Source organism: Protopterus annectens, chromosome 1.part0 (genome assembly GCF_019279795.1).
Source record: "Protopterus annectens isolate FY-2018-M chromosome 1.part0, PAN1.0, whole genome shotgun sequence".
Classification (NCBI taxonomy): Eukaryota; Metazoa; Chordata; order Ceratodontiformes; family Protopteridae; genus Protopterus; species Protopterus annectens.
The window spans coordinates 1,261,015,224-1,261,032,565 of NC_056725.1; the positions used below are offsets into that span (position 1 = coordinate 1,261,015,224).

At 40.7% G+C, this 17,342-nt stretch overlaps 1 protein-coding gene across 1 annotated transcript in view; it reads left to right on the plus strand.

Annotated features, from left to right (window-relative positions):
- The window catches only part of LOC122797320 (cytochrome b5 reductase 4), a 1,879,111-nt gene that overhangs the window by 1,237,053 nt on the left and 624,716 nt on the right, over positions 1-17,342 (plus strand). The window contains exon 8 of the mRNA XM_044066139.1: positions 15,825-15,947. Coding sequence (XP_043922074.1) covers positions 15,825-15,947 — 123 coding nt within the window. The remainder of the gene's footprint in view (positions 1-15,824; positions 15,948-17,342) is intronic.

Below are 17,342 nucleotides of genomic sequence, written 5' to 3' on the forward strand. Positions count from 1 at the left end.
GTTGGTTTACCATTTTGTATGTTATCCAGAAAGGGGAAATGTGAGTGTGGGAGGCAGATTCCCTATAAAGGCAGACACGACAAATTCCTTTTCTGTCTGGTGTGGTATTTGTCTGGCTTTTGTTCCCAAGATCCTTCATAGTCATTTGTCCTGCCTTTATATTTCTTAGGGAAGCAAGGTCTGAAGCTGCTTGTTGAGGGAACTATGTCTTCTGAATCTGCCCTGCCAGTTGTTCAGCCATTTCTTAAGAAGTCTAAAAAGATACATTTAGAGATTTCTACTGTCCAGAATCTACCGGACATCTACGTTAAGTAGGATGAAGAAGCCAAGGGCCATCAAGTGCAAGCCCCCTTTCTGTCATGATCCATCTGGATGCTGATATGGGATTTGTTTCTTGCACGTCCACCAAGGGTGATCATATATGTGCTATGGATGAAAAGGGGGAGCTGTGGCTGATTGTGTCAGAAGGGCCTATAATGGGGATTCTCCAGATATTTATTAGGGAAGAGATTCCTGGTTTGCTCATTGAAGTTAGGCAGGGCTCTGAACCACCTAAGCTTGTTAGGGCAGAGTTTCCTTTTAAGAAAAAGCAGAAGTACAAGTATGTAGCTCCTTTGGCCAAGGATTCATATAAAGAGTGACTGGATTTCACTCGGGGTCTTTTTAAGGCCTTTATAGCCTTAAAGTCCCCCACCCCATGGATATTTGTGCTGCTGCTGTTTGTTCTTTTTCTACTCCCTCTAAAAGGTTTAGGTTCTCTGACTCTTCTGATGATGATGTGTATTATAGGAAGTCTTTAGCCTGTTCTACTCAAGTCCATTCCTGTCTCGCTTTAGGTTCAGCAGATGAGAATACTGTTTTTCTGGATTATCCTATTGAGTTTTCTTTTTGGGACACTATTGCAAAAATGATGGAGCACTTTCAGTGGAAGTGCTCCCAAATGTCTGAAGTCCAAAAGAGGTATCATACCCTCTTACAGATGGACTCTGCCAAATGGACTCTCCCAGGCCTTCTGCAGTCCCTCCTGTACTGTCTGGAAACTTTTTCTGCAGCTTCTCATCCTCTTGAGTTCCATGTTCCTGTTCTTAAGAGGCCTGACAGGTTTTACAAGTTACTTAAGGATCAAATGTTCTTATATAAAAAAATCTCTCCTCTGATCTTGCAGTCATTTCTCTTTTTGCTGGTAAACTGCCAAAATTACTGTCTTTTTCCAAACTTCTTCCTTCTGACAAGAACAGTGTGGCTAATAGGGCTGTGAACAGGTATGGGAAAAAAGTATATCGCTGCCGCTGTGGCATTAAGTTACCAGACCCATATGACCAGGTATGTGCTGGCTCTTCTGTATAAACATGGAGTTGTTTTGACAGACATGCCTGACTCTGAAACTAAGACTTCTGTTATTTCTTTGAGTTCTGCTTCTCAGATGGCTCTCCATTCCATCAAATGCAGCTGATTCATCATCTCAGGCAACTGTGTTAAATTCTGTTATGCGCATGATCTCCTGGCTTAGTTTACAATGTCTTCCTGAAGATATAAAAGGCAGGTTACTAAATTCTCCCCGGACATTCAGAATCTAGTTGGCTATGCTGCTGCAGAGCTTTTTAAAGCTTTAAAGGATAAAGGGAAGGTTATGCAGGTACTCAGACATATTTTTTCCCCCTATTCCTAAATTTCAGAGGAATTATCCTTCTAAGTCTTTCTTTGTGTCTTGACAGCAAAAGCCACTATTAAGGGGTAAGAGATCTTCAGAAGAGGCACTTTACTGATAAAACTGCTCCGGATTCTAAAAATCAGAGCACTCTTTGTTTGACAAGTCTGCATCCATCTGACACTCAACCTTCCCTGGCCCTTAGTCAGATTCCTCTTTCCCTTTGTTTAACTCTGTTTTGTCCCATCTGGTTGCAGATAACCATGGATTCCTGGGTACTTTCCATAATACAAAAAGATTGCTTCACGTTATGGAAATCCATTCCACACTTTTCAGGGATCCCTCAGTCTCTATATTCCCAACTTCCTCATTTTTATCCTGCTCTTCAGGGCCTCCTAGCTAAGGGAACTATTCACTATGTTTGCCCCTTACAGAAAGAGAAATGCTTTTATTCCAAGATGTTTCTGGTTCCCAGGAATGAGAGCTGTTGGTGGCCCATTCTGGAGCACTTCTTTCTCATCACTTTCCTGAAAGTCCCCTCTTTCAAAATATTGTCGTTCCCAGACCCTGTTTCCCTTACTGCTTTCTCAAGCCTACCTGTTTTTTCTGGACCTGAAAGATACTTAGGTCCACATTCCTGTTCAACCACTCTTCAGGAATTGTTTGTGTTTTTCTTTTTCTTCCTCACATTATCAATTCTCTGCTTTGCCTTTTGGCCTTTCTACAGCTCTGAGAGTCTTTACCAAATGTCTGGCTCCTGCGGACTTCACAGTATCCAGATTTTTCTCTATCTGGATTGCTGTCTCATTTTGCTTCCAAATGTGGGGTTCACCCTCAATCAGTCTGTTCTGACCCCTTCCCAGGATCAAGTTTTCCTGGGATGCATGATTCAGACCCTACCTATGATGGCTCTGCTTTCGTATTACCAGGGTTATCATCTTGACAGCGGTCTGCAAGAGAGTTTCTATAGCTTTGGTTACATGGCTCCACCATTCCTATGGTTCCTTTTGCCAGATTCCACATGAGGAAACCTCACTGGTATCTAAAGACAATTTGACTTCAACATTGTCTTCTTCTGGAATTTTCCATTCCTCTCTTGCCTTGTCTCAAAGAGGAATTTCTGTGGTGGATTCATATCTTTGAAACCATGCCTACCTTTACAAGCTCCTTCCCCCACTCAGGAACTTTATGCAGATGCTTCAGATCTGGGTTAGGGGGCTTCTTCTGACAACAACAGGGTACAGGGAGTGAGGTCTTCCCAACAAATTAAGGACCACATCAACATCAAGGAGATGAGGGCTCTGCGTTTGGCTCTTCAAGCCCTGCATTCACTCTGGATATACACCGAAAACATCACTGTCATGTGATTTGTAAACAAGCAAGGGAGCACAAAGTCATACCTTCTTTACAGACTAGCTCTTCTTGTTTTGGAGTTTATCAGCCATCATCTGATCCTTTAGCCATTTTACATTCTGTTAGACCACTCACTGGACTGTTTCTTTCAGCTGCATTCTCCAGGGCAAATCTTATTTCAAGGGAACACCCTTTTACCTGATTCCCCAATTGAGGAAGCTTCCTTTGGGAAGATGATACAGATCATGAAGAAACACTTTGAATAGCAATCCCCACAGATCTCTGATGTTCAGAAGAGGTATTATACTCTCTTGAAGATAGGTACCCCTGCCCCTTCTCCAGTCCCACCTGTCCTAGAGGCTTTCCAGGATGCCTTACAATCCACTTCTTCTGATTCTCAACCACCAGCTCCTAAGAGAGCATACAGGTTTTATAAGGTCCCTGATAACCCTAAATATCTATGTAAGAACCCACTGGAAGACCTTTCTGCAGTATCTCTCTCTCTTTTCTTATATATTGGCCAGTGCAAATGCCCTCCCTACTGATAAAGATAGGGTTATAGACAGATGGGGGGAAGAAGGTTTACACCTCTGCTACCCTTGCCTTTAGAGCAATTAATTACCAGACTCAAATGACAAAGTATTTGATCTCTGTCCTAAATTCCTTAAACAAAGTTATACTAGATTCTCCTCCAGCAGAGTCTAAGCATCAAATGCAGAGCTTACTTCCACAGGCCATTCAGATTACATTAAGTGCTGTGATGACGCTGTGGATGTTTCTTCTAAAACAATTGCCACTGGGCCTATTATTCGTGGATATGCATGGCTTCACAGTCAGCCTATACCTGAGGATTTCAAATCTAAAATTCTAGACTTGTCCTTGGGCAAAGACTTACTGTTTGGACCTGAGGCAGCCAGTCTTTTCAAAACTCTCCCAAGACCAAGGTAAGACCACGAAAGACTGCAGATAGATCCTACTTTCCTCATTTCCTTGATACCATAGGAACTACCCATCTAAATCAGTCTCCTTCATAAAAAAGGTATCCCAGGACAGTTCATCAACAAAGAAAAACCTGTAGAAAAGGGTACTTTGAAAAAAAAAACAAAAACATAGGGAACCTCCAGCTGGGAGGCAACCCTTCAGAAGCAAAACCTGTGACTACCTGCAGCACACCTACCCCTGCTTCAGCCCTATTACCCCACTTTCTTGAAGAATGTTGCTCTCCCTGGTGAGGAAGCTACTACCACAGACAAGTAGGACCTCTCTATTGTCAGTGATGGCTATGTTATCTCTTGGGAAAACATTCCTCCACTGAAATGCATGCTTTAACCTCCTGAAAACCAAATATCCCTTTTTGTCCCCATTATTGAAGACCTCTTGAATCCGGATACCATCTGGTAAGTCTCAAAGGATTTCAATGGAAGAGAGTTTTACTCCAGGATTTTCGTAGTCCAAGGAAAAGGAGAGCAGTGGACAGCCATCCTAGACATGTCTATCCTTAACACTTAACCTGAAGGTACCATCTTTCAAAATGCTGTTTCTTCATACTCTTCTGTATTTTATCCCCCCAGCTTTTTTAGTGTCACTAGATCTGAAGGATACCTACTTACACATTCCCATTCATCCTTCTTGTAGGAGATTCCTTAGGTTTTCCTCTGGTACCTCACATTTTCAGTTTACTGCTCTGCCTTTTGGTCTTTCCGCACACCCAAGAATGTTCACAAAGTGCCTAGCTGCAGTAGTAGCTTTTTGTCACACTCAGGAAATTTAGATTTTCCCCTACCTGGGTGATGATCTGATCCAGGCTCTCTCTCCAGAAATTCTTCTTCAGCATCTTCACTTTATTTTCCATCTTCTGACGGGTCTGGGTTTTACTATAAACTACAAAGAATTTACACATGGTTCCTACACAGGACCTGCTGTTTCTGGGCTGCAGAACACCAAAAATGCATGCTTACTTCCCTAGGAGAAAGTTCTCAGTCTGTCCATTTACTTCCAAATGTTCTCCTCTGCAGACCATTGCTCAGCAAGGGAGATGATAAGGACTTTGGGATTCATAGCCGCCACCATTCCTATGCTCCCCCCTGGCCAGACTTCACATGAAGAATATCCAACTGTACTTGAAGTCTGTGTGATCCCAGTATTGTCACCCTTTGGATACCCTGATTCCCCTCCTCCCTTGTCTCAAGAAGGAGCTACTTTGGTGGAGGGGACAGGTCATCCTCAACCAAGGATTACCTTTCACACCTACTCCTCCTCCTGAACAGGTTCACACAGACGAGGCATGGGAAGCACGGACAGGATCATAGTGAGTGCAGGGGAAATGGTAATCTCAGTTCCTAAAGGAACATGTCAATCTGAAAGAAATGAGGGCTCTTCTGCAAGCTTTTTAGATTTGTGCCCACCTTTAGAAACTTAGACCACTCCAAGTGTACTCAGACAACACCCAGTCATGTAGTACATAAACAAGGAAGGCACCAGGTCTTACCAACTGTACAGGTTAGCACAGGAGACCTGGATCTTGGCAACAGAAATGATCATCATGTTCACCAGCTGTATACATCCCTTCTCAGCACCATGTGCTAGCAGGTTGCTTAAGCCTCTCCCAGGAGGACCCCCACGGATGGATTTTGAACAGAGAGGTCTTCTACAACATCCATCTCAATTATGGCAACCCTCAGACAGACCTCTTTGCTTCAGCAGACAACCATCAGCTCCCTCAGTTCTGCACTAGGGACAATTGTCCCAAAACTTGGAGGGTGGATGTCTTTTCTTTCTAGTGGCCAGGGAGTTCCTCTGTGCCTTGCTTCCTTTGCACTTTTTCCCAAAATGTTTTTTCAGGGCACAAAAACCCTACTAAGTAAACCTCCTACTCAAACCAAAGAAAACTAAGTTAATGCTTTTTACCTCAAAAAGTTGTCAAAATCAATCTTTTACCATAAAGTCAGCAAATAATACTGTCATTGAAAGTGTAACTCTCAGTAAACTGCTAGGCGTTATAATATATGACAATCTGAAATATGACCAGCATAAATTGCACACCATTAAATCTACAAACCAGAAACTAGGCTCCTTTATAGGATCAATAGATTAGTTACAGATACTGCAAGAAAAACTCTAGTCACCACCTTCTTATATGCCGCTCCCAACCTAAACTAAATTATACTCAAAGGAATAAACTTGCTTCCTGCTACAATAAAATAGTTAAGTTTTGTGTTATAAAATGAATAAAAACATTTTGGAAAAAATATATTGCCACAATAAGGTATTTGTGTACTTTACATAATTGCACACACGTCCTGCATACTCATTTGCTTTACACAAATGCTCACAGACTAATGACTGTTGAATTTTATCACCTCAGCAGGTCAGTCATTTTCATCTACAGATGACTGTCCCTTACTCAGCAATTGCAACCACATTGTAGACTGTGTTCACCTCAGATATCTGACTGTGGTAAAAATAATAGCAATAATAATGGCCAAAGTGGCATATTTCTAGTTTGTTTTGCATACACATGCAATAACCACAGTAAAATATTCCAAATTCCTTCAGTCAAACACATACTAGCTCCACTAAGCCAAATTAAAGACTAATTAAAATGAAACCTTTACAAAACCATGAGGTACTTTCATCCACAGTAGTAAAAAAATCCAAAGCCTGGAAATGTTGAGGTAAAATGCAGCATTTATTCCAAACAGGGAAAGAAATCACAAAGCTTTCTGGATCAACCCTTCATCAGTGTATAAAAAAGGAGATCAAATGCCTTCATTTAAATAGTAAATTCAAACCGTAAGCATTTTTTATTTTAAAAAGAAGACAGCTACCTTTGAAATAACATTTTGTGTGGATGGGTCTTAAATGTTTTACTTATTTTATGGCTATACTGACTGCCAGTAACATTTTACCTGTATACGTGTCTTTAAACTGAAGTGCTTAATATAACTGTGTCATGTGATTAGTTTTATGGTTTGAATTTACTGTTTAAATGAAGGCATTTAATCTCCTTTTTTACAGACTACATTGAGATGGTTCTTTTGCACTCTGGTGGAAGTAGAGAAGTAAATTCAGCCCATCCAAGGTGGGAACTACTGGTCGATAGCTTATTGTGCTTCTGTCTGATTAGCCTGAGGGTTTAACTTTGTAGAAGCCTTTCAGCCTGCTGGTATGCACAAACTCAGTTCCCCGTGCTTGCATATAAGCAAACCTCTCCAGTTTAAAATCCTGTACAGGAAATGCTTTCCATAGTCCCTCACTGTTCACAGCTACGTGAAGAGCTGCCAGTTTATGCATAGGGTGATACTACTGCAGGTCATCTAATAGTATACTATTAAACACTCTCACTTTAACCTTTAAGTGAACTCTCCCTTACTACTTCCCATCTAGAAATTGTGCTTTCTCGCCTTGCATAGCATAAGCTAGATTCAGACCTGCTGAATCTAGACTGTTTGGCATCATTGTGCTCTTAAACCAGCCATCTTATATTAAGAGGGCCTCCCTGCACCCTTGTGGCAGAAGTGTGTACCCCAGGACCCATCTGAATTGGAGATTGCTGTAGAAAGGCTCAATTTGGGACTTTCCCATTGGTAGTTGTGTTAAAACTGTTTTAATTTGCCTGTATACAAGCCCGTCATTTGTGAGGGTTTAGACTCAGTTTACTGGAGCTACTCAACATTTGGCAAGTTTAGCCAGAGGTCTGGAGTGCATCTAAACTGTAATGCAAGGCATCCACTGGGAAAAAAAAAAAAATAAGTATATTTTAAGCAAGCTCTGCACTTTAACTGTATTTAGTTGAATTACTGCTTCATTTTGGTGTTTGTGACTAAGTCCAGCTAGCCCACTTTTTTGCCATATACCACATTCAGAAAAATCCTGCCGCAACAGGCAGGTTCCCATTATTTCACCTGGCAGCTTGATTGATATGGGCATCTTGAGGCAATTGCTTCATATATACTGACAACCATTTACTTCTGAAGCAAACTAACACCCTATGTGAGAGACACAAATACACTGTAGAATTGGAGTCACTTCTTTCACGTAAAAACAAGCTGGACATCAAACAGGTTGTCAGTACACTCTTCACCTGTCACTCAAACCTCACCTTTCACACAAAATGAGGTCACAACACATAAACCCACATACATGGAGGTACTCACTAAAAGCCTACCAAAAGAACAGAAACCTTCCAAACGCACATCAGCCGCACTCACCACTAAGCAAAAAGAAACCACTACACATATTAGCACACACACCTGTGTCTCAACAAGTAAGTCAAAGTAAACTTTATTGTCATACAGATCAACACAGAGGAAAAAGCGTGCATCACTGCACAAAATTTCAATACTTAGGTTCGTACCATAAGAATGACAGTTTACAGAAGGAAGATAGATTAAATTAATAATAATTTAAAATACTAAAAATAGAAGTCAAAATAAGATACTAAAAATAAATAAAGTAAAAAAAAAAGCTTTTTACAGCAGAAACAAAACAAATGCAACAACAGGAACAGACTCAGTAGAAATATAAGGATATATATCAAACAATACTATAAATAAATAAAGAGGGACACGTAAAAAACAAAAAAACTTACCCACCATCAATATATGCCATAAACTTACAGTTTACAGTTTTCATAGTGCAGGTAGAGACGTATAAAATGAGATATGTAGAGAGTTATGTAAATAACAATGACATATTGCACATAAATAATGTTGCACCCATTTAGTGGGTTAGGCTATGGATTTCTTGTTCAGCAGTCTGATATTGTGTGGGAAGAAGCTGTTACAGAATGTGGCTGTCCTGCATCTAATGCTTCTTTAGCACTTCCTTGTTGGCAGGAGTTTGAATAGTTCATAAGCCAGATGGTGTATATCCCTCAGTAGTTTTCAGACTGTCATAGTGTCTGTTTAAATACATGTCCTGTAGGGTTTGAAGGTTGGAGCCAATGATTTCTGTGGCCTGTTTAATGAGCTTATCCATTGCCTTCTGATCAGCTTGAGAGCAATTTCCATACCAGACAATGATGCTGTTTGGCAGTACGCTGTTAGTCGTGGTTCTGTAGAAGGTAAGTAGGACCCGTGAGGGGAGGTTAGCTCTACGAAGTCTCCTAAGAAAGTGGAGATATTGTTGGGCTCTCTATGTAAGGTAAGAAGTGTTTGTGGCCCAACTTAGGTCTTGCGAGATATGTACCCTTAGGAATATGGTACTATTTACTCCCTCCACTGTGACACCATTGATGATGATAGGGGTGTGTGGCTTATTTTCCTTCCTAAAATCAATGATGATTTTCTTGGTTTTCCCATCATTTAGTGCTAAGTTGTTGTCAGATCACCAATGAACAAGTTGGTTCACCTCTTCCCTGTAGACCCCCTCATCTTTCTTCTTGATAAGGTCGATTACTGTGGTATCATCTGCAAATTTGATGATTCTGTTTGACTGATACATAGCTGTGCAGTCATGTCTTAGAACTGTGAAAAGAAGAGGACTGAGTACGCAACCTTGTGGGACCCCAGTGTTTAGGGTGATGCTGTTTGAGTGATGTTTTCCTTCTTGAACTGTTTGTGGGCCTTTCAGTCAGGAATTCGATGATCAGTTGCATATTTTGTTTTCTATGCCTAGATTACTCACCTTAGACAGCTGTTGTGGAATTACCGTGTTGAGGGCAGAGCTGAAGTCTATGAACTACATGCATACATAACTGTCCTTATTTTCCATGTGGTCCAAGATGTGATGAAGTGTTAAGGCTGTGGCATCCACAGTAGAACGATATGACCTGTATACAAATTATAAAGGATCAAATGTAGCAAGTAGGCAGGACGTTATGTGATCCTTGACCATTTTTTCAAAACACTTCATCACTATTGAGGTAAGTGCAATTGACCGGTAATCATTTAATGATGCTGGAGATGGTTTCTTGGGCAGAGAAATGGTATCGGTGGTCTTGAAACATTTGGGCATTCTTTCCTGACTGATGGAGATATTGAACATGTCTGTGAAGACTGGTGCCAGCTGATCAGCAGTTTTTAAGTAGCTTTTCTGGGATCATATCTGGATCAGCTGCTTTGCTGGGCTGAACCCTACATGGGTAAATAAGCCCCTAAGGCAAAACACTTCGAATGTCTTGTTCATAGGCAATTCATAATGAGGCACACAGATGTCCCCCTCACCAGACTAGACAAGGAGGAGGTCATGATCAGCTGCCTATCAGGTGCCAAGATCCAACAAATCACACATGCACTCAAGCCACTCAACAACAAGTACCGTTATGACTCTGTCATCATCCATGTTGGAATGAATAAGTTCAGACATATTTCTCTGGACTATATGAAGAGAGACATGACATAACTTTCTGATTATGTGTCCCATATTGTATGTCCCTAGCCCTATGTGTCCTACCCTCACCCAGGATGATGTTACAATATAAACAAAAAAAGATTGACTTCAACAGTATCTGTCAGCCGGGGAGGCTATGGTATACAGACCTCACTGCTTTGTTAGAGATGATCAACACCTGTCTCCCCTAGGCTTTTGGATACTGGCAAAAGCCATTGCCTTCCCATAGTACCTTATTTAGGCTATGTCAAAAGAAATTTTCCAGTGTAACAAAATTGAATCGAGACAAACTCAGGGTAGTGCTGATTAATGCTAGGAGTTTAAACATGAAACTGCACTCCCTGGAAGCACTCCTCACCTTGGTGGATGCTGACATCTGTGCAGTTACCGAGACCTGGTTCAAGGCCTCTGAGAGCACCCAAGCTGTGCAAGACTGCAGTGCTTTCCACATGTTCAGACATCAAAATGAGCATGAAGGAACCAAAGGTGGAGGTGTATCCATCTTCATTAAAACCAAATGCACTTAGAAACTGGTCAAACAACAGCATGACTCTCTCAAACTACTCCTTTTCCAATTAGCTATTGGAAAACTACCATACCACATCATTGCTAGCTGTAGACCCCCACCATGAACCAGGATAAGCACACCACCTAACTTGATTTACTGGAATCCCTCTCAATACAGCCCAACACCTTAGTCTTAGGAGATTTCAATTATCCTTCCATAGACTGGGGGTCATACACGAGCTAAAACACTCTCACCCAGAGGTTACTAGACTTTAACACAAATGCTCTGGAACAGATAGTCTGCACCCCCCACTAGGAGCTCTGATGTTCTGGACATAGTACTCACCAACATGGGAGGGTCACTGTATTTCCCCAAGTGTGATGCCCTCCCTGGTTAGGTCAGACCACAAATTAGTCTTGTTTGAAGTAACTGCTGGAAATGACACCCTCACAGGAACAAAAATTATAAAAAACTTTACCATAGCTAACTACGGCTTACTAAGCAGTGGTATAAAAAGCTTAATACCAACCTCATTCACAGACATCAATGATCACTATGCAGAAGTGTACACAAATGCCGTATAAAACACTTAAGCGACTGCATAAACAGTGCTGTACCGGACCGGACCGGATCAAAACCAGGTCTTTATGTAAAAATAAGCCACCATGGTGGACTTCAAGTCTAAACAGATTGTATAACAAGAGGAAGAAACTGTTGTCAAAAGCAAGAGGTATATCACTCTGCAGAGGAAGAGTTCCCTCCTAAGTCTAAACAAGAAAATCAGAAATCTTATAAAGTCTTCTAAAGCAAATTATGAAACTAGAATTGCATCCCTAGCATTCTTTAACTATGTCCAAAGTCTAAAAGAGAATGCCCAGCTGTGTGCTGAAACTGGTTGTGGATGGATAACTCATACTACACTGGAAGATATTGCCAACCTGCTAGCTGACAGATTCAGCACAAACTTCACTCCCCATGTCCCCACCTACTATATCCCAATGTATACCTGACACCAGCCCTTTGCCTAGTTTCTCTAGAGGACTCGTCATTTTTGCACTCACCAAGGCCAAAATCATAGCCTCAGTGGGACCAGGTAATGTCCCAGGTTGTTTACTAAACAATCTAAAACAAGACCTAGTGGACCCACTTGGTGTTCTCTTTAGTCATAGTTTGAGAACTGGCTATGTTCCTGCAGAATGAAGAACAGCAACAGTAATCTCCCAGCACAAAGGGGGGGGGGGGGGGGCATCAACTGACCCGGGGAGCTGCAGACTCCTAAGTCTAACCAGCCTAATCTACAAGGCCATGGAAAATCCTATACCAACCTTCTAAAACACCAGCTCTTTATACCCTCCTGACTCCCTACACAAACCTGAAACAACTACGTTCCTCTGATAAACTACTTGTTAATATTACCAAAACTAATAATTCTGCAGGCAACTGCCTTTTCTCTAACTCAGTAGGTAAAATATGGAACAATCTTCCATCTGATATCTCTTCTTTGTCCACTCTTCCACTCTTTAAGAAACAGCTATTAAGACACTTTAATAAATTCTGGCTTTGCTCTTGTACCAACCCAGACTAACCTGTTAGTACCTTACTCTATCTTTAACCTTCCTTAACCACTTTTACCCTTGCACCTACCTCAACTCTCCAACTAACAAATTGTCCCTTTTTCCCCTTTCCCTTTTCTCTGCAAATATTACACTATTCATTTTAACATTTTTGACCTTCCTTTGTATTGCTAAGAGTTAACCTCTAACTTAAACTCTTTCTAATTTACCCTTTTCCAGGTAGACACGAACTATAATATACGTGTTTATATAACACATTAGTTCTATGCAATATTTGTAATTGTAAATTGATTTAGCCCTGGAGCTTTTCTCCTCAGGCCTTTTTTTCAAAGTTAGCTTATTTAGTTCATTAAGACCTTTAATATATATGATTGTATTTCATTCTTCCCATTGCATAACATACTTGTACTTTGTATTATTTGTATTTGTAAAATTTGTATTTGTAAAATTTTCTTATACCTCTGGAGCTTTTCTCCCCGGGCCTCCACTGAAAATGTACATAAATCCAGTTGGACTAGCCCGGTCAACAAATGTAAAATAAAAATAAATAAATAAAATAAAAAATTATGGACCTTATCAACAAGGACATAGGCGACTTCCAAAAGCTGTACCCAACGCAGTTTGGCTTCATTAAGGGTAGATCATGTTTAGTAAACCTGGTAGACTTCTTTGAGAAAGTCACCAAAGCCATGGACGAAGGTCCTTGCCAAGGCTTTCAACACAATTTCACACTCTGGTATCATTGAGAAACTCTCCCAGATATGGATTAACCCTTTCATTACTAGATGGGTAGCCATTTCACTCACTGACAGAATGCACTCTGTCATAACTGGTGACTCCACCTCCACCAGTAGACCTGTCACTAGTGGATTACCAAAGGGGTTTGTGCTGGGCCCCTTACTGTTTGGCTTCTGTTCTCAGACTTCCAAGCCAAAGTAGACTGCCTTTGGCTCACCAAGTTAGCTGATGATTGCGAACTGGGAGCAGTCATTGAGTCCCCCAATAATGTCAACATATTACAAGAAGAGGTAACACAAACAAATGATTGGTGCCAAAGCCATGGTCTAGAACTAAATGCTCTAGAGCTGCTAGCCAAGTAACCTCTTGTGAACCATGTGTAGCAGAATTTAAAGAGAAGTGTACACATGCTCAGGACATAAGAAATGTTAACAACACATGCTAACTCTATAAGTGTTAACAACCTTACAACATACGCCAAGTCAGTATGGACGATCTCTCCAAACTAAAAGTCATTTGAATAATTTAATATTAAGAGAACTGATATTAATGCAAATATTACTGTTTGCAGACGACATTGCATTTCAGTACTTCATTCTCAAATTTAGTGTCTACAGTCTTTGATGAATAAATGGTGTATGTTGTATTAAAAACTGGTATAACATAACATTTTGTGAATTAGCTCAACTATGCATTAGGGAATGGCCAGCAAAATCCATCCACAGAGCAAAAAAAAAAAAAATGCAGAAATCTTTCAAAATGCAAGAGGAGACTGCATAAAAGCAGTGCAGTAATAATCATATTATAGATGTTGAAGATCAGGCAGTTCTGAACATCATAGGTTCATAGGTACTAGGCTATTGGCCCTAGGGCCTAGATAAGCCTTGCCAAAAATGTACCCTGGCTTTCACCACCCAAGAAAATTATTTTCCTGTGCTCCTGTCGAGCAGAGCCACAGAAGTGATCCCTGGGGTGAATTTCCTATTTCTCATCCAATCATCAAGCTTTTTCTTGAAGAGTGCTAATGAGGAGGTTTGTTTGACATAGATAGGTAGTCTGTTTCAGAGTACGGGAAGTCTCTGGGACAGGAATCTATCCTTCCAGCATGTTCTGTTTATTGTGGTGACAAGGTTTAGGTCCCTAGAGCGTGCAGGTTGGAGGGATTGGGATTTCTTTAAGTGGAGCATGTCCAACAGCTCTGGGTTTGACATAGCTTTGTATGTTAGGCAGAGATCGCCTCTGAGTAGGTGATATGTGACGGAGTAAATCTGGAGTTTTTTGAGACGGTCTGTGTAGGGCATCTGTTTGAAGCCAGTAATCCTCTTTGTGAGGTATTTCTGTGGCCTTTCCAGTTGTTGTAGATGTGTTGTGAGGTACATACCAAAAGGGGCGTTGTATTCTATAATGAGTCTAATGAGTGATGAGTAGAGGGGAACAATGACCTCTTTTTTTCTGGATGAGAAACATTTTGTGATGAGGTGAGCCACGTCGAAGGATTTCCTGACCACTGTGGCGATGTGATTATCAAAGGAGAGACTACTGTCCACCTGTGTCCCAAGGTCTCATCACATTTTTGGCATTAGTAGACTACCAGCTATGTGGTAGTTCTTGGGTACAGAGTTTTTACCAAAGGGGATGACAGTACACTTTTTGGCATTGAGCTTCAGGCCATGGCTTTGACACCAGGTATCTGTCTCAGTGAGACCCTTTTGTTGTATGTCCACATCGTTAGGAGCCAAATAATGCAGACTATACTGAACTGACAGGTGTCAAACCCTTCACAGCTGCAGGAGTCTGGTTAGAAGGTACTGCAAAAAGATATAAATAAAATGCAACACTTTTACGTTGTAGGCATGTTAATGAATTTATTCATTCTTCATTGCAGAGGCTAAAGCCAAATCTAACCATAAGGATGTTTGCAGCTTTTGTTCAAAAATGCACATAATAAAAAAAAATAATAATAAAAATGCATAGTGACCATACAATGTATTTGCACAAACTTAGCAGTTGCTCTCCAGTCCTTACAACCTTTATCTGTTTGCTTGCAAGTAATAAATTGTGCACATCAGTAGTCTAACAACAATAAAAAAAGAAAACATAAAATAAAGTATGTCTGCACTGTATTTCAGACTCTTTTGTTTACACGAACACTCAGTCACTCACCATTCCCAGCTCATATCTGGTTGCTTGCCAGAGAATAATTTTAAAAAAATGATGCGAATACCACCGCTGTAGTTTTTTACTGCAACCTTCCTTTTAGAGTTTGCAGACTTTTTACTGCTTTCTGTGTTGTCCTTTGATTCATGGGATAGGAAAAGAAAACCTGCTAAATGGTTGGTCAAGTGCACCAACCTCCCCATAGGGTACTGTAGTCTGTGGGTCCATGTTTATTTATTTATGATAAATAAATAAAAATAATAATATTTTCTAAGCTCATGGTATTGTTAGAATATTTTGCTCACTTTGTTGGTCTTTATAAAACTGATATATACACACTAAAAGAGTTGGAGCTTATATACATTATAAGGTGTCTGATAAATGTATCATGAGATGCACTGGATGAAAGTTTCCGTGGGTAATATAGTATAGCTGATAAATGCATTATTGTGTTTGACATGCATGATCACTCTGAATGTGAAAGTGACTTATCTTTTTTTTTTTTTTTTTTTAGTGCACATAGCAGGAGCAGTTGGAAAAATTGAAGTAAAATTAAAAAAGATGAATAGTAACACCTGGAGAGATTTAGGGAATCCTCTTGGCTGCCATAATACTCTCATGAAGAAGACAGAACGAGGTATTTAAAGAATAACTTTATCTTTTTTACTGGTTATCTTTCAGATGTTTAATGTGGCTTCTTGCAGCAGTTGTGATAACGGACACTTCTAATTGAGGAGGGTAAGTGTTCTGCTGTGTGATAGGTCTGAGAAGGACCCAGGCATTTATATGCCTGTGAGTTTCACCAGCATTCTGGGAAAATCATGGAAGTGTGTGGCATGCTGACAGAATTTTTAAATATCAGTTCTACAGCTGATGGCAGACAGATTTGCATAGCTATGTTCTTGCCATTCCAGCTTGTTTTTGTAGTATGACTGGTCACTTTCAAGGTGCAGAAGAGGCTGTTATGGATGTCATGGACCTCAGTAAGACATTTGTCACTTTACTTCTGGGCTCAACCTTTGTCCCAGCTTATGACTCCATCCTTCCTCAGTGTCTTTTGCCATTTAGCACGAGTCTCATTCTATCTCTAGCTGCAAGCCTAAAATCAGGTGGATCAGTGTAGGTTGTACAATGTCCTATCTGGACACAAGTCTTAGCTCAGTCCCTGACCTGGTGAGATCCAGGTCCAAGTGAGTGCATGGATTGCACTCTTTTTCAAGGAACTGGGAAGTGGAGTGGCTGCTGGAAGTCATCCTACGGGGTTGGGGCCATGTGATTCTGGCAGGTAGGTCATTGGCCCACATGCTTCTGTATTTCTGTGGGTAGGCAGGCAGTAGACCTTTGGATGAGTGTCCAAACCTCTTTATGTGAAGCAACAAATACCTCCACTTTTTCTCATAATAAAAAGTCAGTTCTTTGTGATCCCTAGTTTCCATTAGAGATTCAGCTTTGAACCTTGCCCCCCCCCCTTCTTACCCAAAACAGATCATCTTACATCTCTGTACGCTTGTGGGCTGAATGTTGGTTTATTCTTCTCTGACAAGTGTACCACTGCAGGTCAAGCCAGTTGTGCCATATTATAGCTATAACACCTGTGAATGGTGGAAGCTGTGCAGGGGTTTTCTTTAGAATAGTCAGGCTTGATAATGACAGCCAAGCCCAATGTATTAAATTCATGGGCTACAAAAGAGGGAATCCTTCATGTCTTATATCCTTGACTGGTGATGTAACTGTTATACTGTGCTAAAGCATTACATTTTTGAGTTTTGCCTTGCATTGGCTTTATAGTGTGTGAATACTGGGCATGTGCAACTACATGCATTTCAGTAGCTGATTATTTCAAAATTTAGTTCAGAATAAGAGATCTGACATGGTGGTGTTCAACTGCCTCTACTTTTAGGAGTATAGCTTTAGTTTGCATTCACTTTGGCGCCAATACAAACTTTTCAAGGTTTCAACTCATTCTCAGTGCCAGTAATCCCCTGTCTGACTCCTTTACCAGATCTTGCCTGCTGTTCTGCAGGATAACATT